We start from the raw sequence: 26,227 nt of genomic DNA, 5'->3' as shown, positions 1-26,227 counted from the left end.
AATGAGAGCCAGTCAGAATATAATATGTACGTACTGCTACTCTAGTCACCTCTGATCCTTAAACTGGTGCCTGCTGGATATGCTGGACTCCAAATCCATGGTTCCCAGATGCTGGTTACAAATTATGGGGTTCACAGTCCAACACCTCTGGAGAGTATCAAGTGAAGAATGGTTGTGTCAGCTCCTTATCATTTGGGGAGAGATAAGCCAGATAATAATAAATACACTTTTCAACGAATGCTTATTGTTTTCATTGTTCATTGTTGTCAGTGCTCCTTTATTTATATTTGCCTTTTCCAAAATGCATGCAGGATAATGATTAAGGGCACAGTTTAATTCAGTCTTGACTTCCCACTTAAATTGGAAACCAAGAAATCTTGACCACCTGCTTCTGTGTTTGTTAAAAGAGAAAGTGCAGCCAGTCAGGAAGCGAGGGGGGGTTTCCTTCTCTTGGACTCTCCATCCCAGGATATCAACAAATGATCAGAAAAGTCCCTTTGGGCCTTGAGCTCCGGTGGGCAACAGATGGAAGAGGACAGCTGGGCAGAAGGTGCTGGTTTTAAGCAATGCTTCTCACTGTTGTTTGAGATTTTGTGCCCTCACCAGTTCTTGAAGCTGTGAAGTTGCAGCCGATGTCATTCTTTGCATATTTTGGAGCAAGAGTGAGGAAGCAGGGAAAGGAATCTGTATGCAGAAGAGGAGGAAGCATTCCGGCGATGGGTTGAAATTTGAGAGAGAAAGCTTCTGTTTTGATATGATGACTAGGGTTTTATCAGAGTTTGTTTTGGAAGAGGTCCAAGATGGACGCTTAACAACAGCAAAGGGTTTTCCCATGCAGCCAAATCGGAGGTAGCAATTTTTATGGCTGTTGTTGTTGTTGATGTTGTTGGTTTTTTTTTTTACAGATTTTCCAGGCAGGTGGAATCTGCGAAAGCCATTAGAGCTGCACTCCTGTATTCAGAGCTTTGGAAGTCAGCCCCACGCAACTCAGCCTTTACAAGCAGGCCTGCCAGATGTTAAGTAGCTTTGCAGTGGGATTATTCTCATCTGCACTGCAATACACAGCCCTAATGGTTGTTTATACCGGTGACAATAGCAATAGTAGCATTCTGTACTATCTTGTTAGCTTGTGATTTATATCCAGTCTTCCTCTTTTACTTTTAAAGAATTCACTGTTTTGTCCTGTAGTTCTGTTTGTTCAGGATTTGACTGAAATAAACTTGGAGCTGAACTGAAGAGCATTAATCACCAATATTGTTCAATATAACTTTTCACTGACTGGGGCAAATTGTGTAATTGTTTGCTCCCTTTTCCCAGTATGAATAATATAGTTGGTCTGGTTTGGATAAATAACTCAGATTTTCTTTATGTCGAATTATATCTTACTTTCTAGAGAAGAAAAGTTATTATTTCTGACTTTCTGATGGGAAGTCTCTTAGTAGAAGTGGTCAGTTTATTTCCTTTGCCTTTTTCATATTTGGTGGTCTTCGCAGTGCTGATAATTTTTCCATTCCATTTTGTTGGACATTATTTCCCCTAAATCCGAGAAAGCCTTTCTTTAGCAGGCTATGTTTTCAGAGTTGAACATTACAGAATCCCCCTCCAAACAAGTAATATTATCAAGTACACTTATTTTGGTTTTTTGCCAGAATGAGTCAGGGAGGATTAACCATGATTAGGTCAGTTATTTGGATTACTGGCAAAAGTATTTGTATCTTCAAGCATGCTGTGTGATAGTGATATTTGATGGTAGAAGAGGGAAGGGAGGAGAAAGGAGAGGAGTGAAGAAAGGAAAGGACAGGAAAGGAAAGGGGAAAGGAAGAAGGGAAGGAAAGGGAAAGGAAAGGAAAGGAAAGGAAGAAAGGAAGGGAGAGGAAAGGAAGAGTGAAGAGGAGGAAAGGAAAGGGAAGGAAAGGAAAGGAAAGGAAGAAAGGGAGAGGAAAGGAAGAGTGAAGAGGAGGAAAGGAAAGGAAAGGAAAGGAAAGGAAAGGAAAGGAGAAAGAAATAAGCTTTTTAAATTAGATATCTGAAGTATGTTTCTATTTCTTCTGGCTACTTTTATCAGAATTTATTGGGTTTGACACTGGAACAATTCTAAAGAATTGTGAGCATTATTCCCTTTTTAATCAAATCGTTTTACAAAATAGGGAGGGACAGTTGTCTATCTGTGATTGATCAATTGTTGGAAGGAAAGTCACCAACAAAAAATGAGTTCAACAGAGATCCAACATTATTGTTGAATAATCTCTGCTGGCTTCTTGATAAAAACCACAGTAATATGAAACCTATTCCATGGACATGGCGTTGCCAGTCTGTCTTTGGAATCGTGCGCTTTTTCTGTATAAATTCCAAACTGAACAAAGTTATGACAGCTGTTCTGCTGAAGGTTGTCAGATTCTTGTATCTATCATACTGGTAGTGTTACCCCAAACACCCCCAAATGTTTCTGATAAGGAAGACACTTCAGAAGGATACAAAAAACCTCCTTTCTTCTTCAGATGAGTTCAGTCTGTAACTGAACCATCCAAACATGGGTTTTTTTTATTTTACACTCTGCATTAAACAAACTCACAGGGAACATTAATTTGTTTTCTAGAAAATTTGAAGAGAAAGCCAGGCTAGTAGGAAGCTTTGTATCTATGAGATTCTTTATGTATATTATTCTAAGTACTTCATCCTGCATATAAGGGGCACTGGGACACTGATGAAGTTACCTAGTTGGGCCGTGAAACATCTGCAGGAAGCAACCACTCTCAGAGAGAACCAAGGAACTGACAGTCCTCCTCCTCCTCTTCCTCCTGCCCCCCCACAAAAACACTCTGCAACCCCCCCTCCCTTCTAGCACTGATGATGATGAAACTTCTTCAAGAAAACCACCAAGCTCAGAGAGCACCAAGGACCCCTCATTTCTACAAATATTCTCCTTTATCTCTAAAAGATACTGCCACATTCCCCAGCTATGATGCCTCCCCAGAAGTTGAGCTTCTTGGAAACCTACAAAAAGTGTGCAGAGGGTTTATAGATTGCATTGAATTTAATGGGATATGAAGGTTTAACACTGCAAGTGATAAGGAATATGAGAAGAATAAAAGAACAGCTCTGGAACAGAATAAAGTTGGTTTGAAATCAGTTTGTAGGCAGCAGGGTCTATGAAAATGGCTACCATTGGGATAGAAAAAAAATGGGATTTTTTTTAAATCACAAGACTTCAAAGGAAATTTGGGGGATGTTCCTCAAGACTGAATATTTCCTACATTGATCATTAGTCAATAAGTGATGGTTCCAGGTTTGATTCCAGTTAGAATTCATGCACTTTTGAGAGTATGACGTTTGTAGCAGAGGGAAGGCTATACGTGCGAGTATTTTGAGATATGACAGGGAAGGAAAGAAGAAGAAGAAAACCGGTGTGTGTTTCTGACCTTCTGTGCAGAGGGATTTCCTGGACAGGCCATGGGAAGAGAGGATGAAGATTTTTCCAGAGTGCAAGAGAGCGAGAGGCGTAACTCCGTCCTCCTGATGCCATCATAAATAAAAGCTGGACAGTAACAGTGCTTCCCTGCACCAGCCTAAATTCCTGGAGGCCCTCTTTTAAAAACTTTTAAAGTTTAAAGGCATGATAAATGGGAGCCTAGAAGTGAAAGGTTAAAAAAATAATCAGTTTATCACATCTCAAACCACAGAAAGATTGGCCTGCGCCAGTTTCCTTCTTGATTCGCTTTGGACCCGGTGGCTTTGTCCAAATCGCCTCAAATGATGGGCTCCATCTTGAGCAGTTGTCACCTGGGTTGATGAAACGTGGAGATGAAAGGTCAGCCGAAGGGCCTTCGTTGGCAGGGGGCCACCTGCCAGTTGAGCTGTGTTTGAAGACCTGTCACCACATCCTGAGGTTGCGAGGACTCATTAGGTGGAATGATAGTCCTCAACAGGGTTTTAGCCTTGGGGTGACCTTTCCGCACAATGAAACAAAACTGGAGACGTGGGGAAATCTTTGGAGGCTTTCTGAAGGGGTGCTTGTGGCTGTCAGTTATATTCCTCCCCCTTTCCCTAATTGGTATCTCTTCTGCCAATATTACAATTATCATTATTTCTCCTTTTTTGGATACCTAATCCAATTTTATTGATCATTAAAAGGTAAGGAGATTGGACCAGGCTAGTACCTGGATGGTAGGCTATAGGCAAGAATAGGAACTAAACAAGAACAACAAAACAAAACAGAATAGCAGAGTTGGAAGGGACCTTGGAGGTCTTCTACTCCACCCCCCTGTCCAAGCAGGAAACCCTCGGCCATTCCAGACAAATGGATGTCCAGTCTCTTCTTAAAAGCCTCCAGGGATGGAGCAGCCACAACCTCTGGAGGCAACTTCTGTTCCACTGATTAATTTTTATCACTGTCAGGAAATTTCTCCTTGGTTCTAGGTTGCTCCTCTCCTCAATTTGTTTCCAGAAGGTATCGGCACACAATTTATCTGTTCTTAAAATGTGGAAGCATCCGCAGAAAATTAAAATGGCCGCTGGCTTAATTGGCCTTAAAAGACAACTAAATTCTTCAAAATTGGTCTATCGGTGGTGGCATCTCTTCTGGCTACATCGTTTTGGCTTGGGAAGCAGCATGCCACCAGTTACATTTCCAACAGAGAGAAGAGGTTTCGTGAGGATTATTCCTACCTTGCTACTCGGAGTAGAGTACATAGGCCCTTGGCTTGTTATAGTCCTGTTTTTCTTGAATTTCAGTAACGTATGCTCTACTGCCATAAGTGGCTTCCCAGTTCTACTGGGATTTATGCCTGCTATGCTTCCTTGCCTATGTAAGTTGAGTTTTAATTGATCTAGCAGAGCAGAGCGGTTCCCCTCCATATTGGGGTGATCGATGGGAGACAGATAAAGCAATAGGGATGTCTTACATTTCAGGTCTTTCCTGTTTCTCTTTTTCTCCTGTTGTCAGCTCAGACAAATATTTTCTTACGTTTCTATGAGGCTTCAGAGAAAAGAAAGACCAAAGAAAGCTACATATATTCCGTTGGAGCTGATTCGCTTCTGATTCAGTGTATTTGCGTGTGCAGGTGAAGGGTTGCATTTCTCAAATTTCCCATCTGTAAAAAGCACCGACAGAAAGGAAACAAGACTGTCCCAGAGGATAGAAAGCCAACTTTATTTTCCATTTCACTTTTTATTCTGCTTGGGACCCTTTGATTTTGTTTCATATCTAACAATGCCACAATCGCTCCAGCTGCATGAAACTATTTCGGGATTCTGGGGTGTTGCTTGGCGAGATGGAATTCAGAGTGCGAACGTGTGATCGAAAAAGCCAGAGAGTGCGAAGGCAATCCGTTTAAATATCCTTTGATCAGCGTAGCTTTTGGATCCCAGTTATGGAAAGTGGGAAGTGAAATGCCACATACTTATTTATTCCTGGAAGGAGATCTTCGGAGTTCTTTGGTGCTTGGAGAGGCTTAAATCTTCAAGGCTGGGCTGTCGATAATTTGATTGTTTCCCCTCCCAAAAAGTCCAATTGTGCCACAATATTCTCTTCAGTCAAGGGTTTTTATTTTTGAAAAACACACACAAAATCCACACGAATCATTTCTTTTACTGCCAACATTTTTAACCCTCTATTTGTCCTGCACCGTTATTGAGGAATGCCAGGACTGTGGACACTGAAGGATTACGTCGTTTAAGTTCAAGCAGTTGGAAAAGTATGAACCCAGGTTTTTTGCAGTAAAGTGTGAACAAAAGAATCGGATAACAGAGTAACGGAACTGGAAGGGACCCCGGAGGTCTTCTAGTCTCACCCCCTGCTCAAGCAGGAGGCCGTATGCCCTTTCAGACAAATGGCTGCCCAGCCTCTCCTTGAAAACCTCCAGTGACGGAGCACCCAGAGTTTTTTCTTCCTTTCAAGCCCTAAGAAAAAAGAGAGGAGAAGGAGGGAAAAGAGCCGGGCATTTGCCTGAAGCAAAGAGGGCCGGTATGGGAACTAGAACCCCCTCCTCTCGGGGCAAAGAGGGTCCTTGAAAGAGGGGCCGGGACGAGGAAGGCTTAAAAGCCAAGTTGGTCCCGTCTTTTTAAAAAGGACAGGCATGCAAAGGCCTCAATGATGACTTCAAAGCCCGAAGGCCTGGTGGCTCTCTCGCTCTCTTCCACGTGGCTGGCCCTTGTCTTTGTGAGACTTGGCCGTGCGGTTGTGTGTCTTCCCCGGGGAGTTTCCTCGTGCGAAGGACATTTAGCATCTCCGCAGCCTTAGCCAGGAACAAGTTTCCCCCAAGAACGTGTCAGATAACAGCCCCTTCCACCCAAGGAGAGTCTGAAGATAAGGGGAAATGTTTGCTCGCAGAAGAGGAGCATTCTGCCTCGCTCCCTGCAGGAGCCTGGAAGGCAGGGACCCATTTCCCTATGGCCCCTCGCCAAGTCAGGACAAAAACAAAGTTATCACGGGAGGAATTTGGCCCAGGTTCCAGAAAAACACAGATGGGCCTAAGAGGTTCTTCCCAATACTTGCAGAGATATTGAGGCTTATTTGCTGGGTGTTTATTAATAACCTGAACAAAAACTCTGTGGAAGAAAACTGGTTTAATATTGCGTTTCTCTTCCAACGTTGTTGTTGTTTTCTCTTCACAGAGGTTTTTTTTTGGGGGGGTACTTTCTGTAATATCGCAACCTAACGTGCATGCAGTTTCTCCAAGCTGACCTTGACAAAAGAGGGATTACGGGTTCTTCTCGCTTGGTGACTACAATTGGGACAGGCAACTTGGTCTTTAAGCGAAGCAGTCACCAAGTGAAGCTACGACTGTGCTCGTGATCTCACTTCAGCTTTCTTTTGCTCTGCAGTTCCGCAAAGGTTGTATATGCGAGGATGAAATTACTCTTTCATCACCATTGTAACTGCACATGGCCACTAAATAAGGCATTCACTAAATGAGGAAACCTATACTGTGATCTTCCACGAAGAGGCCATCAGTCAAGATGCACAGTATGTGGATATTTGTCAATCGCCTTCCCTGGTTAAAATCCCAGGCAAAAACATGGAAAGGATTTACTGATAGGCTTCCATACTTGGCCGAGAGAGAATGGCTCTGTTTGATTTCTGTTTGTTCCAAGGAACAAATCTTGGCTCATGCACCTCATGCATGATATTAAGAAACAGAGCCTACTGGTACATTCCAGATTTGAATAGGTCTGCGGCCGCATGAGGTATGAAACGCTTGCCAAATGTACGGAGTCTACCCTCCAAATTCAAAGAGTAATTTCCCCATTTCCTTGAAATAGGAGCATTTATTTCCGGAGATTCACATGCATATCTACAGGTAATGAAGCAATCAACCTTGCTACAAAGTGGCTGTGGATTAGGCTGTTTATTTTTGAGATGTTGCTAGAGGAAATGTGCTTTGCCACCCAGTGGATCCTGTTGATGAGAAACAAAATGGTGGGTCCTTGGTGCTCTCTGAGCTTGGTTGTCGTCTTGCAGACATTTCATTGCACTCTTTTTAACTCTACTCCCTCCTGTCACTGAAGATGTTACCTAGTTGGGTCAAGAAACGTCTGCAAGGAAGCAACCAAGCTCAGAGAGTACCAAGGACCCCTCATATCAACCCTGAGCTACAAAGATTCTCTTCTATTGGAACAATTTGCCAAAATAAAAATAAGGACCCACATTTATTAGATTATTCAATAATATTTATTCATTATTCATTACCTCTCCTTGTGTCATTTCTGCTAGCTATATTAGCTTTCCCAAGTCGCCTCTACCAGAATGGATGCATTGCTAACTGGGAATTCTTGAAATGGAATCCAAACTGGGAGGACACCAGTTTAAGAAGACAGCATTAATTCTATTAATTCCATCATTAATTCGAGTGGAGTCTATCATTTAAAAAGCCTCTATATACCTCTGTAATGAGCATGTTTTATCTTTTTCCTCCTGCACTAAAACAACCAGATTATTGAAACTATAATCAGAAACTTTCCCCAACCGTTCTAATTGCTTTTGCTGTCTCATTTCCAGAATTGCAGTCTTCTGTTTGGAAGATGGTAGCCAAGCCAAAATTAATAAGAAAAAATGGCCAAATAACACCTGAACTTTCTATCCATTGTGAAATGATTATGTTGCACTGCTATTGAATCAATTACCACAAATAATAACAGCCACAAGGGAGCTGAATGCGACCATCAGTGATTACCACAGAACATAATATATGGAACCTGAGAATCCTGCAGAAAAATAAATAGAGCATCTTTGAAGATAAGTTTGATTAATGGAAAGGGCAAGTCTAACATGGAAATAAGATGTCATTTTATATCTAGATCTCTTAAAACCAGTTTAGGCTTAGAGTATGAGCTAGTTTCTTCAAAATGAAGCCATAGAGAGGGTCCAAATCTAATGGAATCTCAGCATCCTCTTTCCCACTCCAACAGTAATTCTCCCAATTGAGTTTGGAAATGTTCTCCATGAGCACAGAGGCATTCTATAGTGCTCTTAATTCGTGTAAAAACGTGGCTGAACAAACCAATTATGGAAGATTGGAGAACGTCCCCAATTCCTGATTTTTGGGACCAGATGCCAAGAAGGAGGAATAAAAAGGGGGCATTAGCTTTTGTAATCAATCAGTTTGTGTGAGCATTGTATGTCAAGACACCATGGAACAAAGTCAACTTCTGGGTTTTTCATAGCCTCGCTTCCTGTAGCTTCCAATCTAGGTGATTTTGAGAAAATACAGGATTTCAACGCTGAAAAATTGCCTGTTTTGTGTTGTGAGCAACGTTGAAGTCTAGCTGGCTTCGGCATGTAAGATAAGGGACCAATTTCCCTGCAGTCCCTCCTATAATGGAACGGTTCGTTGTTGGCTTATCAGTGACTAAAATCTACTGGATTTGGGGGAATTGTACAGAACTTTTAATACATTAAAAAAATGCCAGCCAGGCTGGCGGGCATTTTCTCATCAACATTGTCTAGTAGAAGGAATTTCTTGAAGGGGGAAAGTTTGAAAATCTCTGTTTGGGTAGTTTCTCTATTTTCCAAACTTTTCATGTTTGGATTTTGCAACTGTGGTGAATGTTGATTCATATAACATGTCACAGTTCGAAAACTTTGAAATAAACAATTTTCCATTTGACATAATGTAACTTATTCGTGAATAAAGTATACCAGCTTCCAATATTGGTTTCTTTCCACCGTTTTATATGAATATTTGGAAATCAAAGCGCATTAAAACTGACTTATATAGAAGGCACTAACCTACAAATGAAATGCACTCTGTAGATTTACCTGCTTCTACACGTTGCTTGGCTTGCATTACTTTGAAGTTGTCAAAGTATTTAATTTTCTGTCAACTTTATTTAAAAGTTTTGCTTGGATAGAAGTTCTGTGGTGATATTTTACGGTGATTTAGTTGTACATTATTTACACTAACAAAACATTCGGTTCATTTGCTTGGAAGGTAGCTGCATTTTGAAAACGACATTCTTTGAATTCTGTGTGCTACTTTGACATGATTCCTTCCTTTCGGTCACCCTTTTTCCAGATCTAGATTTAGAAGTTATTATAACCGGCTGTAATTGCAAATTGCATTAGAAAAAAAGATCTATTCGATTCAGATAAACAAAAGACCCAGGAAACGTGGAGTGCCAGTTTACTGTAAATCTGCGATCTGAAACAGGCATATTAAGGTGGAGGGTTTATATCTGAGTCATGCAGGATGTCTGGCTACTGTTAAATAAGCCCAGGGCTTCCTTTTCAGAAAGTTGTCAAGACATATGCTCAAATTCCAGATATTTGCAAATCGAAAGGGGGGGGGGGGCAGGAGAAGGGCCGACATTCCAAACCCTGAGAATTTGGGTCGCAGAGTTTACCTTCAGGAGAGTTCTAGGGGTACATCAAATATTTGGATTTGAGGTCTCAGGTTAAAAGGCACCAGGTTTTCTCAGCAGAGGCTCAAGAGCCACGCCTGGAAAATCATAAATTCCATCCGCATGAGGCAGCAGGCCCTCCGGGGAAGGGCAGCCGGCCGGGCCCTTGTGGAGTCAGAGTCCTGGCTGAACTCTCCGAAGTCAGTCTGACTGCAAGTATTATAGGGGAAAATAGAAAGCCCTTTGGGGAAGGCAGGGAAATTACCTGACTGGTAAGGATACAGTAACAGGGAGGCATTCTGCTCACGGTGCTTCTCTCTGTGGGAACTAGATCCCCCGACTTAATATCAGGGGAAGAAGTTGTCAGAAGAACACCTATACCACCTTCATCGTATGTGTTTATTTCTTAGATTATTATCCCACCTTTCTTCCCTTATTCAATCAGTGCAGTGAACCTCTCTCTTTCCTTTACGTATCTTAAAGTGGATTTGGAAAAAGTAGCAATGTCAGGGAGGGGAAAATGTTTTTTCCTCTCTCTGGGCCAATAAGTGTCACTGTCAGCTATTTTCATGGACGAGACATCATGAACTGTCACGTGAGGTGGCTGAAATCTTCGGGAACTTGGGTCTGGACCCCTAAATTCTCACAAGGTCTCAGAGGAGAACACGGAAGTCTCATGCCATCGGGTGTGTCACTAGGAATCAAGTCTGACTGGAAGCTCTCTTTACCCACCCACCCCCAAAAAAGTCCTACTCGGAGGGTTTGTCTGAGCTTGTGAGTCATTGACAGTGGGTTGAAGATGGAGTGGGGTGCTAATCCTGGCCTACTGTCTCTAACTTCCATGGACTTATCCAAGAAGGTCTGAAATGGTACTTAAATGGATCTGAAAGTGAATGCGCTTTTGAAGAGCTGAGGTCTTATTTTATGAGAATCCCGTCCTCCTGGGAGGCCTAGGTGCCAACTTATGGAAATCAGAGGGAGAAAGAGAGAATGAGAGAGGGAGAGGGAGAGAAGGGACGGGGCCACAGACTCTTCAACCGTTTTGGCTTCCTGGCGAAAGAACATCTCGAGAAAAGGGCTGTTCCGGGGTTCAAAGCTCTTTTTGAGTTCTCCTTCCAAGAAGCCTGAATCTGAAAAAAGAATTTCTGGTGAAGCCTGCAGGATGTCACAGCTTGCTTGGGAAATACCAGATGTTCGGGGTCCTTCAACCCTCCTTGTGCTTTATATCCATCACCAGTCCCTATCATATCTCACTTTCTCTGACTTCCATGCTAATTGAGCAGAAAATAATCAAAACTCCTTAAGCTGTTTTCCATTTATCTCAATTCCCTGGCCTCTCTATCTGTTTCTCCTGAAATGGGGCACGTTTCTTGCTCAGATACATCTCAACTGACATGGCTTTTTCACAGGAATTACCCCAGAAATAACTTGAGCAGCACAAGGAGGCAAAAATATTTTCCAAAATTCAAAGATTTGATTCCTAATTTAATATTTGCCAAATTTGATATGCTCTGAAGAAGAAGATATGTTTCTTCAAGGATGCACACAAATGCACACACTTCCTTTAAAAGCATTTCAGACATCCGCAGTACCTCTTCCTTTGGGAAAAATTAGCAGTCTTTTAGACTTCTACTAATTTACATTAAGTTTTGACAAACAGAACACCCCTGTCGTTTACCAGCGACAACTAATTGTAATCATAAAACATAAGACCCCAATTTCTTCCGTATAGTTGAACTGTGTAGGTCCAGATCAGTCAACTGGAAACGGATATATTTGATGAAGTGTCCAATTTGGAATTGAACTTCATTTTGGGAGTTAGTGCATCCTGAGAAGATGACTATTCCAGCCGTCTGAACTTTGGAGCCAGGGTTGTAAGTTGCTTTTTCAGGGTCTCTGAAAATGTGATTACACCTGGTGCAAATAGGATCAATTTATCTCAGACCACTGTATTTATTTATCCCTGATGAGGGGTGGGGGTATCACTGATTTGTGGTCGTCTTAAGTATTTTGAGCTTTTAAAATATAATGCGTAGCCCTCAAACAATTTATTCTTCTGCCAAAGCGTTTTCCAAGCTCTGTTTGCTAAAAGATGATCTTTTATTTCTCTTTACAGACCTCTGTTGGGTTAACTAAGAGAAGACAAGTTTTCTGCAATATGAACAGAAGGCAAAATTGTGAAGGCATGAACAGGGCGGGCATTTCCAAGCCACAACTTCTATGTCTACTTCTACTGGGGGGGATTCTGCTCTTCTCGGCTGAGGGGACCTCAAAGCACCATGTGCCAAGACTTAAACTGTCTTACAAAGGTAGGAGTTCTTTTTTAACGCCCTCTGTTTACTCTTCTTAGGCTCTTCAATGTAATGCATGTTTATTTAACAGAACAGAAATAACAAGAATTGGGAGGGACCTTGGAGGTCATCTAGTCCAATCTCCTGCACAGTCAGGAGGCCCTTTACAATTTCAGGCAAACGGTTGTCCATTTTCTCTTCTTAAAAGCCTCCAGTGATGGAGCAGCCACAACATCTGGTGGCAACCTCTGTCCCACTGGTCGGTTGTCCTCCCTGTCCAGAAGTTTCTCCTTCGTTCTAGGTTGCTTCTCTGCTTAACCAGTTTCCATCCGTTGCTTCTTGTCCTGAATCTGGATAAGGCTGGTTATTTTAAATTAGGTTACTTCAATCAATCTGTATTAATTTACCAATTTTACACTTACAGATTTATTTGATGGTGAAGTTATCCATTCAGTTGTGTCCAGCTCTTGGCAATTCTATGGCCAGGTGTCCCCACATTTTCTAATAAATTTATTTAAAGCTGTATAAATGGTCTTTTTATATATTTTGTGCTGGTCAACCACCAAAGTTTCATTGAGTAAAATGTTGCATAGAACAAGGGCTGTTAGATCCAGCATGGTTGGGAATTGTGGTGTTTGTCCTGGCAGTGACTTTCTTATTATATTTTTCAGGATATGTACAAGGTAATTTATCTTATTAAATAAAAGTGTGCAACACAATTGTCACCAGACCTTCTGAAAATGGAATTTACTTGACCAAACAACACTTTTCAACACAAATCTTTATTTGGTTTTGTTTTGTTTAGGTTGAGTAGAAATGTCTGGCAATAGAGTTAAAGGTTTGTGAAACTGGTTTTAGGAGTCCTTCCCTGATAATGTCACAATAAAATGCCATTAAAAATCAACACTGCTAAGATGGTAGCTTAGAAAGGTGCATAAAATGGTTTAACATAAAAGCCGCAAACATACGAAACGATAGGAGATCCTCCCTTGTGGATGGCAAATTCTTTAAGTCCCTTTCTGCTTTTGGCACTGAACAAAGAGACTTTAAAATAGTGGCTTTCTTTTGAGAATGGGATGCAGGCCTGATGCACTCCTGAATTCTCTGGTGAAGTCCGTGGCTGAATTAAGAAAGCATTTTCCAGTTTTCAGCCAACATGTTTGCCCCTAGCTGGGTTTTTTGGTGGGGTGAATCTGCAGCCTTCCTAGTCAAAGAACAATTGGCATTTTCCCCCTGGTTGAGACATTGCAATTGTTCTGAAGGAAGTCAAAAGCTTTGATGAAACATCTCCCCACCAACACGGAAACTCCCAGAGGCTGGAAGGAAACTCCCAGCTGCAAGCTTGGAGAACCGATGCCAGAGGGACTCAGCCTAAGTGGATAATAAGTACTTTTTTCTGATGCTTTTTCTCCCAATTTTAGATGCTAAATATGGATGGCCGTGTTTCTGTCTTCTGCGTTTCCTCTCTGTTAATTATCCCTTCCACCGTCCTGCAGCCCAGCCTTCCCTCAGTGACATCAGTGGCCTATGCAGCAGCTGAACTAAGAATAACCTTGGAGAACTGACCCCTCTCGGTTTCGTGACAGTGTAAACAGTTATGAACTTGCCCGAGTTTCATTTTTTTGGAATTGCGAGAGGGTCTCCGTTGGAAGCGGGAGGGAGGGAAGGGGAAACAAATATTTCTCCACGAGATACGCCCCGTCGTTCTCCAGTGGACTTGGCTGGGTCCCAGGAGATGAGATAGGACATGGCTTGGAAGGAGAAAGAAAGGGAGGTGGTGGAGACAGCAGGACAGCTAGCTTAAACCTAGAAGGACGGCTGCTCTCCTTCTCCTCTCCAAGGCTTTGCTTCCTTTCACCAGGAATGTCTGGCTACACTTGACCCACAGCTTTCCTGCACATCATGGCAAGGATGGCCAGGCAGCGACTTGTATGATATGATAGGATGCATAGAGTTTCCCATCCTACTGAAAGGGAGAACCGAGAAATAGCAAACACGATGGCAAGTTGGATTCTGTGACAAGATGGCAGCAGCCAGTAGCAACTTTCAATCCAGCTGATTAGTCAAAAGTCCAATTACAGCAAAATATACCCTGGTCTGGGCTACTAGCTAGCTGTACTTTAGACCAACCTACGTATTTGCCCTGTTTCCCTGAGCAGATTGGCTCTTTCTAAATGCCACCTTGGAGCCCCATTGGAGGTAGAGGTTGAATAAATCCAGGAGGGCTATATATGTTGGAAGGCAAAAAGGATGCCTCAAAGCCCAGGTCAATCTATGGGAATTAGTTGCTAAGCAGAGCGATGGCCTGGGGAGAAAATGTGCTTGTGTGCAGTGCTCCATGGCGTTGTTTTGAGGGTAGAATGTGAGGGGTCTGTAGATACTTTCACAGCCCTCTTTCTGGCTTGTGCAGTAAACAGGTCTTCAGTGGAAGGCAGGTTGGGAGCAGTTGTTTTTTTCTGCAGTTCTAATTATGTGCGTCTGTCTTGTTTGGTTGCAGAACCAAACCAGACCGTTACAGAGGTGCAAAAGAAAGACTCAATTATTCCTCTGTAGAACTGGATCAGCAGCTCCTTGGGTGGTCTGAGCTTTCTGAGTTGATGCAGGAAGAACATTCTTAGTCATGCTTTTTTGATGACATTTTTGATATTAGGTGTCCATTTTAAGTCTTGAGATATTATAGAACCTAGAAATTTGAAGGTCTCTACCAGTGGTGGGATTCAATTTTTTTTTTACTTCTGGTTTTATGGGCATGGCTTGATGGGCACGGCAGGGGAAGGAGGCTGTAAAATCTCCAGTCAGAGGGGTTATTTGCCGGTTCTCCAACGTATTCAAAATTTCTGCTATTGGTTCTCCAGAACTGGTCAGAACCTGCTGAAAACCACCTCTGGTCTCTACTGTTGATGCTGTGTTGTCTAGCATTGTAAGAGATGGTAGAATAGGAGGGTTTCTTCTAAAATTTACCACCATGTCTACGGTTTTGAGTATGTTTTGTTCAAGATTACATTAAATCAAGCTTAATTTTTAATTTTGTTTCTGGAATGTGACTCTTGGACGCCATCCAGACTTAAGCGCACCCTTCAGACTGAGAGATAAATGTGCAGTCACATTCGAATGTTAAGCTTCACTCCATCATGATCTGTTTCTACTATTTCCCTCCAGATTGGCTTTTCCTTAATATGATGAAGTCTCCTTCCTTTCTGGATTGATTCATAGAAGCTTTGCATTTAATTATCCTGACTCACAGTACCTTTTAAGCATCTCTGCCATTTTTTTTTTTCTGGCAGCTGATGAATTGTAAGGTCATCCGTTTTCAGATAATCCAGGCTTGTCCTTTTTTAAAAAAAGCCGACGAGAGAAAGAGAAAGAGAATATGAATTATGCAGGCATACGGGGCAAATCATCCATTACAGTAATTCCCAAGATTGCACTGTAAGGAACTCAAAAGATCTCTAGGGTCTCCTCAGCAGGCAGCTTTCAATGAAATTTGCCAGGGGCATAAAAGGTTTCATTTCTTCTTTTATAGTGCAGCCCCAGAGCTTCCATTCAAATGAACTTTTGCATATTTTTCCCCAGGGCTGAATGGCAAGGAAGCTAGAAAGCTAACGGAGTTGTAAAAGATGGGAGCAGAGATTGAAGTGACTGTTATGAATTAAAACCTGCTTGTTTGTCACATTTCCAGTTAAGATAGATAAGAAAGACGGAATCAGATCCGCAAAAGGCTTCCCACTTAAGGCCAGCGGCTGGATTTGACTATGTGCACCGTATGGGGTGGCATTTAACCATTTTCCGCTTTATTTGTTCTTTTGCCCAGTGGGAAGCCAAGCGGCGGCGCTTGGGCCTTGCGTTGCTCATTCTCTTCGGTCCTTGGGACGCTCGGAGTGTATGAGGAGGCACAACTGGCAGGGCCCAAGTGACCTCTCTGGGTCTTGGCACACGCCTCTGAGAATGGCTGTGTTGTGTGTTGGAATGAGCTCGTCTTTCAATAAGCTCTTCTGTCCTCTCTGTACAGTAGACCCACACAAAGCAATGCTTTCTTCCAAGCACTGATGGCCACACAGCCAGCCTTGGCACCGTGCGCTGAGGGTCGGATGTGATGTGCTATGCCAGGGGTACGGAAACTTGCCTATTTGTATATTATAAATGTATATTGATATACATTTGTATATTAAACAGTCCCATTCAAGTCAAACATTGATTTCCCCCACAACCGAAAAACCGGGAGGCCAGGGATGGGGAACCTTTTATGGCTCACTCGGGAATTCTGGGAGTTGACGTCCATCAGGGATGAAAGAGCCAAGTTTCCCTACCCCTGGGCTATATTCCATGCAAGGAGTCAGGCCAGGGTTCGTTGCAGGCAGGTGCTGCAGAGGGACAGAAGACTCTGAAGGACCAGAGAAACAATCGCAGCCGGAGAACAGAGTTGGAAGGGACCTTGGAGGTCTTCTAGTCCGACCTCCTGTTCAGACAGGAGACCCTCTACCTTCTTCTTAAGAGTCTCTTCTTAAAAGCTTCCAGGGATGGAGCAGCCACACCTTCTGGAGGCAAGATGTTCCACTGGTTAATTGTTCTCATTGCCAGGAAATTTCTCCATAGTTCCGGGAAGCAAAGCCACCAGTTGGCCTGATCTGGGAAGGAAGAGCTTTTTCTTCATCCTACGCAGCTGCTTTGCTTGGGTGGTTGGAGCGGATCTCTACCCAATCGCCACAGGAAGCTTTGTGGAAGAATGGCATGAACATCCACGTGCTTCTGTCTTTCATTTGTTCGGTCTCTCTCCTGCCTTCCTGCCTTCCAGAAGCTCAAGGCAGATTAGATGCAGTCTCCCTTCATCTTATCCCAACAACAATTCTGCAGAGGCAGGTCAAGAAGCAACGGATGGAAACTCATCAAGGAGAGAAGCAACCTAGAAACCTAGAAACTAAGGAGGAATTGCGATTGTTCTCACAAACAATTAACCAGTGGAACTCCTTGCCTCCAGAAGTTGTGGGTGCTCCAACACTGGAGCAGCCCTTTGTCTGACATGCAATTGGGTTTCTTGCCTGAGCAAGGGGGGGTTGGACTGGAAGACCTCCAAGTTCCCTCCCAACCTGTTACTCGTTTATTCTGAGAGGTAGGTTGGCCTGAGAAATTGGGACTAGCTTAGAGTCCCCCAGTGAACTCCCTGTGGCTGAGAGCAGAGTTGAACATGGTCCTTATCAGATGCTTTACCCATTAGGCCATTCCAGTTGTTTGCAGCTGCAATCCTGCTACCCCCAATATCCTCAGTGCTACTTTCTGGGTGCTCAGTGCTGTGATTACTAGGTGAAAGCAGACCATCCTCAAACCTCTTGCTTCCCCAGTCGCCTTTCCCTCCCAATAAAGGAGGATCCACTTTCCATTGGGAGGGAAGTCAACTTTCCTTCATTGATAGGCCTTCCTCTTCAGTAACCCCGAGCTTCACGAGACGATATACTACATGCAAGGATCACATCCTGTGATTAGGATGAGGAACACTTCTGCAAAACCTGGCGCTAGAGATGTGGTGGCCTTGCGGCTTCATATTGCAACGGGGAGGGATCCTCAATAAAAGCAGGTTTGGGGGACAATGCCCACTTCTCCGTCACTGCTGCAGTGAGTTTGCAGGTGGCTGAAAGGGAAGAGAAGGGGGTGGGCCCAGTGGAGTAATCGGCAAAGCTCTGCTTGCTGTAGAATTAACCCCCAGCCGGGGGCTCTGGCTCTGGACTGGGCCACAATCCTGCACGGAACTGGAGCTGGAACTGCACGGCGCTTTCCGCTGTTGTAAGGATGGAGAGCAAGGAAGACTCCCCAATCCATGTTGCTTGGCCACGTGCAGCCTCTTCGCTTGAAACGTTCCACGTGCACCCCATTGAAAGGGAAGTTCTTGTAATAGTTAACCCGCCTTTGCGAATCTCGATCAGGGTTTCTCAATCTCAGTGGTTTTAAGGCGGGTGGGGCTTCATCTCGGCTCCTGCGGGGTCATTTGCTACAAGATGGATGGCAAATAAACTCAATAAATAAATTCATAAGTGAATGAATAAAAACATTCTCCCAGAATTCCCCAGCCACCAGGCTTAACACACTTAATACTAATAGTATATTTAATGCATACTATGGTCTAAACTATCTTCCTTCCCTCAATGCTTAGTGTTGATGTCATTAATAAATTGGTGTGACGAGAGAAATACCCACAGTTACTTCCATTCTTCACTTTTATTTTAAGATCAGGGGAAACGGAGGGTCTTTTCCAGGCCTCAGATCAACAGCTAAGCATGTAGACAATTTCCATCTTCTTTTTTTCTTTTCTTTCTTTTTCTTTTAAAACTAGTCCATTTTTAACTGCTTGAGTAACCAGGTGATTTGGCTTGGCAGCAGCAGAAGTAAGATAAGCCGGGTTGTGAGAAGGGAACCTGCGCAAAGCCACAGCCCAAGGTCAGCTTTGCAATGGCCACTGTTTCAGCTTGGACACAGTTTCATTCCCAATGTTTACAAGCTCATTATTTGGACCGGCTACGTTCTGGGAACCGGGCTTATTGTTCTGTCACCAACCATTTGGAGGCCCAAACGAGCATTTCATCATCTGGGAAATAACCATTATAGGAGCCACAATGTTTTTAAAAGCCTGTTTGAGCAGCTGTGCCTCCCGTCAGTAATATTTTTATTTGAAAATATGGCGTTCCATGATGTCTCCAGAGTCCGAATAGGAGCTGTGTGGTGCCTTTCCTGATTTCCTTGAGGGCTGCGCTGGTCCTAGGACAGAGAAGGAGGCATTTCAAGGGGATGCATTTATTTATCCAGTGCACGGGGCTTCCCACATGTCAGGCAATGCCTTACGCAGCAGCGCCTGGTTTTTTCTTTTGGGAGAAGTCTGAAGTCCTCAGAATCGGTCCCGTTTGGCTTCAGTCCAAAGGGCTCATGACTGCAAATTCAGCGGAAACAGGGAGGCCGAATAAACAGGGCCACACCGCTGCTCTCAGCCTCCCAGAGGGCTCTGAGGTTGGAGGGCTTCCGATGTGATTCTGGAATGGACCATCCCTTCCACCTCGGGTGTCTTCCTGGGGTCACAACAAACCCATGGATGATGCTTGGAAGCCACTCCCTGGAATCAAATATGAAGCTCTGTATTCCAAGATGGAATGCAGGATCTCCAAAGCACTTTGGGAAAATCTGAAGGGCTCCAGTGAAGGAAAGCACCCCGCTTCCCAAGGCATCCTCCCCTTAGTTGACCTCTCTTACCGGCAGGGATTTCTTCCTGCTATCTAATGCCTGATTCTGCTTCCCGTTGTTTCTGGTCCTGCTTGCTGGGCCAACCGAGAGCAAGTCCCTCCTCCCTCCTTTTGATCTCCTCTGTTCTCTTCGGCAGGCCAAGCCTTGCCCCTTCCTTGAGCCATTTCTTCTTGGATTTGTTTTTCAGGTCTTCTTCTGAACTTCCTACAGTTTATCAGGGATCATTTTAGGTTGCAGTGCCCAGAATTGGGCATAATAATATGAACAGGGCAGAGGGACAATTTGTTCCAAATATGTAAATATTATGCTTCTATGTACTGAAAAATTGCTTTTGCCCTTTTCACAGCTTCCCTACACAACTCAGCCTTTTAAACTCTGTTCATATGTCAAGCTCCTTTCGATACTTGGACCTTTTACACACACCCCCAAATACAAGTTATTTCCTGTACAGGATCTATACAAGGGTGAAACAGGGTCACTTACACAGGTTGTGGGTTTTCCACCTCTGGAGACTGAGAAGTAGAACTGGACAGCCACCTCGGAGGACGGCTTCCTTAGTCCTGCACGGTGTAAGGAATGGGGCTAAATTAGTGCTTCTCAACCATGGGGACTTTAATGGCTGGGGAATTCTGGGAGTTGAAGTCCACTCGTCTTCAAGTTGCCAAGGTTGAGATGGTTCTTGTAGTCTCAAGTCCACAGTTTGGTACTTTTTTGGTTCAAAGTGGAGGCATTTCTATCATAATAGTCAAAATGACTATCTAGCCCAAGGGTCTTCAAACTTGGCAAGTTTAGGACTTGTGGACTCCAACACCCAGAATTCCTGAGCTAACATGACTGGAGGAGGAATTCTGGGAGTTGAAGTCCACAAGTCTTAAAGCTGTCAAGTTTGAAGACCCCTGGTCTAGCCAAAGACTGCAGCAGCCTGGAGGTGGAAAGTTGGATATCTTGTGAACATTTTTTCCCCAAACTAGAGAGTCCCAAATGCTTACAGAGATGACCTAACCTCAGTTTTGATAAACGTGGAGCTTATGAAAAACCCTGCTGTGCTAACCTTCCTCTGCCTGTGTTCTCTAGGAAGAGATCTTTGCTAACTCAGCTGAGTTATCTTAACCAAGATCCTGCTGGGTGCCTGTATTTATCGATGACACCAGTGATCCATGTTTATGCCTTCTCAGTTCCAAGGATTTTCTTCGTTCTCTCGCAGACTTGCTGCTTTCGAACAGCTGCGTCCCCTTCCTGGGCTCGGCGGAAGGGCTGGATTTTCGGACCCTGCTGCTTGATGAAGAAAGAGGTCACCTCCTGCTCGGTGCTAAGGACCACATATTTCTGCTCAGCTTAGTCGACTTAAACAAAAATGGAAAGAAGGTCAGTTGATAATTGTGTGTCCGTATTGACAGAACCACTCTTAATCAGTCTGCTTCCTCTCCCCAATTGCGGGAAAAGCTTGGATCGCCTTGTCCTGTGCCATCACGTGGGTTTAATAATCTAACCACCTGGGGTTACATAGCTTGCTTTTAAGAAACCGAATTTGTCAGCCTGCGGAGCCCTTGGAGCAGGAAAGCAATATAATAGCATAAATATCAGCTAGACTTTTGCCCTCGATGGAGCTAGAATGTAAACAGTTGTAACATCTTTCTCTGTCTTTCCCCGTGTATTATGGCAGCTCCATCCAAACAGGGCCAGTCTTCCTGCAGAACCGCTCATATTTCACACATATTTCACAAGAAAGGATGGATAGATTCTTAGTGTTAAAAGTCATCAAAAGACACACTGGGGCTCTTAGGGTTAATAGGGGAGGGAATGGATCACATTTGATTTAGCTCAGTTCTTCTTTTGTTCCAGAACTGATTCTAGTTCCTTTCTAGAACTAGTTCTTCACTTGGATGTTTTTTTTAAAAAAAAAAATAGCACAAAAATTGTGGTATGTGCAGTGATGTTGAAGTCCTAACTGAAGGTTTATTGCTACAGTCTTTATTTGTTCTGGTAAAAATGGCTTTGGTTTTGTTGTCAGGATTTCCAAGCATGTTAGATGGGAAGTCGATGCGCTGAACGATAGATAGACCCTTTCCTATAAATCGTCAACATGCATTCGGAATAATTCGAAGTGACTTTACCCTAATCAAATACTTCTTTGGGATTTCAGGGAAGAATAGGTGAAGAAGAAAAACACGAGACCTTTTTTGTGGGGCTGGCTATTCGAAGTAGGGTGCCTCAAGGAGGGAAGAGGAAGGTGTGCGCTCAAATCACCCTCGGATGATAGACTTTCAAAGAAACTCATTTAAGATGCAATCGTCCATTTTGGAGCACAATCCTTTTTTTCTTGGTCTGCTTCTGATGGGTTCTTCTGGTTTATGAGTGTGCAGTTCTCAGAGAACATGCCGTTTATCCTATTTAGCTCACCCTCTCCCTATTGCATCAGAGAGAGCTGCAATGTCCCCAAAAGGATCCAACAAGGCCTTGGGCTGTGGAGTCCTTGGTGCTCTCTGAGCCCAGTTCTTTGCTTGGAGACCTTTCATTACCCAAGTAGGTAACAACATCAGTAACTCTTCTCTTGAGACATTAGACCCAGCCATGCTGGCTGAGGTGTTCTGGGAGTGTATAAGTCCACTTATCTGAAAGGTTGGGAAACATGGCATTAGACTGTAATGAAATGAGGTAGATCCACTTCGAGGAAGCAGTTCATCCCATGAAGATAACGGGGCTCTTTTCTGAAGCCAGGAAGCCAGGTGTTCCACCTCAGGAAATCTGTCTGGGTGGACTGGAACTGCTTCCAACAGGTGTTCCAAGACCCGTCAGCCTTCTTCTCCTAGAGCTCCCAGGCCGGACATCAAGATGTGATGGAAATGCAACTCTCAGCCATCCTGGATGGCTAGGAAGTCCAAGAATGATAGTCCCCAATACATCTGAAGAGCCCTAGGTAGAGAACCTTGGTTTGTACTATGTAGCATCTCTACTCCAGCTGAAACACTGAAGGTCAAACCTAGCTACCTGCTTCACAGTTTGACTCTGGTTCCCAGTGCAAGTTGAGGAGCACACCCATTCATCCTTCCTGAGGATTTTCAGACTGCCAAAAGCTTTGTGGGCTTCTCTTCCTTGGATGTGGTTAGCCAGGCTGCCTCAGGACTCCTGTTTACAGTTTTGCAGCTGGGCCGGTCTGTTTCTGATAAGTTTCTCCCTGACCTTTATCATGCGCCACTAACACAGCAGCAGCATATTTTGGAGGTGAGCTCCTGTTCTAAATTATTTTCCCTCAGTAGCGGTCTCAGAGAGGCCTGTAGGTGCTCCGGTCTTTTGGCAACCAGCCTACCTTTTAAAATATCTCTACGTACGGTAGATTTATGCTTCTGGTTTCCAGGACAAGACTCTCCCTCCCTCCTCCATTCTTTCTGTTTTGTCCCTCCAACCATAATTTTTATGTCCGTCAAAACCACGTGAAAGGCGCCAGGCTTGAAAGATGCTTCCTGGTAGCAGAGGAGTGTCGGAATGTAATGTGTGTGTTGTGCTGTGTTCACACAGTCAGGTTTGTGTTGGCTAGATGCCACCTGGTTGCTTCAGAGCTTCCGGTAGGTGAGGAAACTGCATCCTTTGGGAGAAGGTGGCCCATCACGTGCCTTGAAATGGCGTCATCATTGGACAAAATCCCCTCCGTGGGGGGAAACCCCATAAATTAGAAGGCTGTATGAAGAGCTTTTCCTGCAGTGAGAGGAGGAAGGATGAGTGCAAAGTAGGAACACAGAAAAATCCTGGCCTTTAACACAATTCGAGAAGTGGGAGATTTGGGATCGTTGAATAAAATACAGCCATTTTTTTTTGATTGGCTAGGAATGCATCTGCGTGCATCCCCCCCATAAATAAATGATGCTGTACTTTATAAATCTCCAGAAAACAGATGCTCACTTCAAAAGGAACCAGTCAGCCTGAGCAATTCCCTGGGGAAGCCCAGCTAAATGATGCAATGCTGAGATTTGGGGCTTTTATGCCTCTTCCGAACATGAGGGCAGAGATCTGGTTACACCAATGTGTCCCTGATAGTCTTCCTAGTTTCTACTTTGTCCGTAAAATGACTCTCCAACTCAGTGATTTCACCAGTATGACAGAGGATAATTTGGCAAGAGTCCTCCCTAAATACAGTGTGGAAGATTCATTTAAAGTATTTATTTATCTTGACGTGTTTGTTGCATGTTTTCTAAGATGTTTTGTTTACTCAGGAATGTAAATAGGGCTTCAGCACACCAGACACAGTGGAGTTGACATTCACATTCATCCTGGTTCTTCTGGGATGTGTTGCTATCGAAGACCAACAAAATGTTGACAAGCTACCAACACTAAAGGCCTGTGAAGGCCAGGTGTGATTGACGTACATCTGGGCAAAGAGATAAATAGATGGAGCTCCCTTATTTTGAGCCAGCTGACCCAGAGAAGGCTAAATGCTGTGGGTGCCACCTCTGCTTGACAAATTCAAGGCATTGGACTTTCTCTGCCTTATGGGACATTGGCTCCACTTCCCTGAAGTGAGGTTAGTTCCATCCTTGTCAATGTCCAGGAAGCCTCTCAAGAGTTGGCTTTGTCATCCGGGTCTGGGGCTCCAGGGCACCGGTGGCAATCTAAAATGGCTCCATGGACAATTTAGAGCCCTGGTGGCACCATGGTTAATGTGCGGTATTTCAGGCAAACTCTGCCCGTAGTCTGGAGTTTGACCTTGACCAGCTCAAGGTTGACTCATCCTTCCATCCTTCTGAGGTCAGTAAAATGAGGACCCAGATTGTTGGGGGCAGCAAGCTGACTCTGTAAACCATTTAGAGAGGGCTTTAAAGCACTACAAAGTGGTATATAAGTCTAAGTACTACTACTGCTATTGCTATTCACTCTCTGCTGCTCTTTGTGGCTTGTCTATTTCAATGTAAATAATGACCTTTGATACTTTTATATTGATCATTTTTATATATTTGTTTTACTAGATTGTTGTATGCTATCCAGAGTCAGATTTGAAATACGGGTGGCCATAAAAACCTAATAAGTAAATTCAGTGCAATACTTTCCATCGTCCATGAACCGTGAAGACCACTTATGAAAATTCAGGAGGAATCTGAGTAACTAGCAATTTTACTGACTAACCTTCTCTAACTAGCAATTTTTCTAAAAGGGTTTAGTAAACCCTTTGGTGAGCTGAACTCGTGAACCCCTTAATGCCTCTTAATAAAATTCATCAGTCAGTAAGAGTCCTGGCCAGAGGCCTTCTCATTTCTGGCTGTCGTGGCTTAGAATTGGTACTGAATTCTTATTATTCCCCTAGAAATTCCCTGCCAAAAGGAATAAAGACGAGTGAGCCATACAAGCCACACAGTAACTTAATTCTTCAAACACATTTCAGCCCCTGTACAGATAGCTGGAGAATCTCAGCCCTAAGGGGAGAGAGAGACAGAGAGAGAGAGAGAGAGAGAGAGAGAGAGAGAGAGAATCTGCTCTCTGAGTCATGGCTTGCTCTTTGAAGCCAACACCCCCCCTTTCCCCCCCACCCCCAAAAAAACCCCAGCCACATCTGATTTCCATTCTGCTCTTCCTTAGCCATCTGACATTTTCATTCCACCCGTGTGGACAGTGGTAAATCCATCACTAGGTGAGCTACCCGTTTTCCGTGTGGAAAACATGTCACTCTACATAGTGTGAGTTGCGGTCTCCCTTCTAAGTTGAGTTGCAATCTCAGTATTAAAGCAGTGACGATGATTGTTTTTTTTATAAAAAAAAAGTGCAACAGGAACCTTCTGAGCCATCCTTTACTTTCTCCGCTTTGCTTTTGAAAAGGTCTCGTAAATCAACCCGCAAATGACAATATTCCCTGCTCCCATCAAGTGTGGCTCATTAGCTCCAGATTTATGGGACGCCTGGTGTTTTCCCTTCCATCTGGAGGATTCTGCTCCTCCTCCTCCTCCTCCTCCTGCAGAGGAGCCCCGCAGAGGGAAAGCTTATCGATGGCCACGGGTCACGAGGAGGGCTGAAGCTGCCTACCGTTCCTGGTGTCAGAGGCCACGTGTGGCAAACAGCGAGTGGAAGGAGCCACGGCTTCGTCTCCTAGAGTCACAGAATGCACAGACTGTCGGAAGGAATGGTTGAGCCCAGCCTTAATTTGTCCTGGGAGATGACCACCTCATTCCCGCCTGTGGAAGGCAGCCTTCTTGACTGGTCATGGAATTAGAAAGTCTCCCTCAGTCAGAATCTGCCTCCCGAAATGTTATTATTCCCCGTCCTGAAATCTAGAGCAAAAGAGAGCCAGCCGTACCTGCTTCTGTCTGATGCGCTTCCAACTATTTTTTTAAAAAGTGATGACTTACGTTGAATTTAGTTTCTAAAGGCTAAACCAGGATCCAATCTGAGTCGGTCTCCAGGACTAAATGGCCTCATGCTGGAGCGCATCCTCGGGGAAATTCTCTCTCTCTCTCTCTCCAGAATATGTGTGCTGAGCTCAATTATACCCAGCCTTTTTGTTTATAGCAGCTTTGAACAGAGGTGGGATTCAGCCGGTTCTGACCGGTTCTCGAGAACCGGAAGCGGAAATTCTAAGTCATTCGGGGAACCAGCCACTCCCGCCTCTGACTGGCCCCGCCAGCCCCATCTCTTCTCTGCTTCCCATCGAGTCACAGCTGATCGGCTGGGTCTCCTTGGGTTGCCCTGCCCAAGAGAAGGGAGCAGGAAAGCAGGTTAGTGGGGATTTTGCAGTAACCTTCCCCCTGCCACGCCCACTAAGCTAATGCCCACAGAACTAATAGTAAAAAAAATTGAATCCCATCACTTTGAAGGTAGTTTGCAACAAACTAAGAAGACAGAACATAAACAATAACCACTAAAGCATGCAGTTGAAATCAAAGCCAACATTTAAAATC

General features: G+C 43.9%; 1 protein-coding gene across 1 annotated transcript in view; it reads left to right on the top strand.

Moving 5' to 3' along the window:
• The window catches only part of SEMA3D (semaphorin 3D), a 107,391-nt gene that overhangs the window by 16,428 nt on the left and 64,736 nt on the right, over positions 1 to 26,227 (top strand). Inside the window, exons 2-3 of the mRNA XM_026713118.2 lie at positions 11,954 to 12,146; positions 20,554 to 20,714. Of these exons, the coding sequence (XP_026568903.1) occupies positions 11,996 to 12,146; positions 20,554 to 20,714 (312 nt within the window). The 5' untranslated portion in view covers positions 11,954 to 11,995. The remainder of the gene's footprint in view (positions 1 to 11,953; positions 12,147 to 20,553; positions 20,715 to 26,227) is intronic.

Source organism: Pseudonaja textilis, chromosome 5 (assembly GCF_049901715.1).
Source record: "Pseudonaja textilis isolate UNSWEBS1 chromosome 5, rPseTex1.2, whole genome shotgun sequence".
NCBI lineage: Eukaryota > Metazoa > Chordata > Lepidosauria > Squamata > Elapidae > Pseudonaja > Pseudonaja textilis.
The sequence above is the reverse complement of the archived record's forward strand: the minus strand, read 5'-3'. Positions and strand labels throughout refer to the sequence as shown.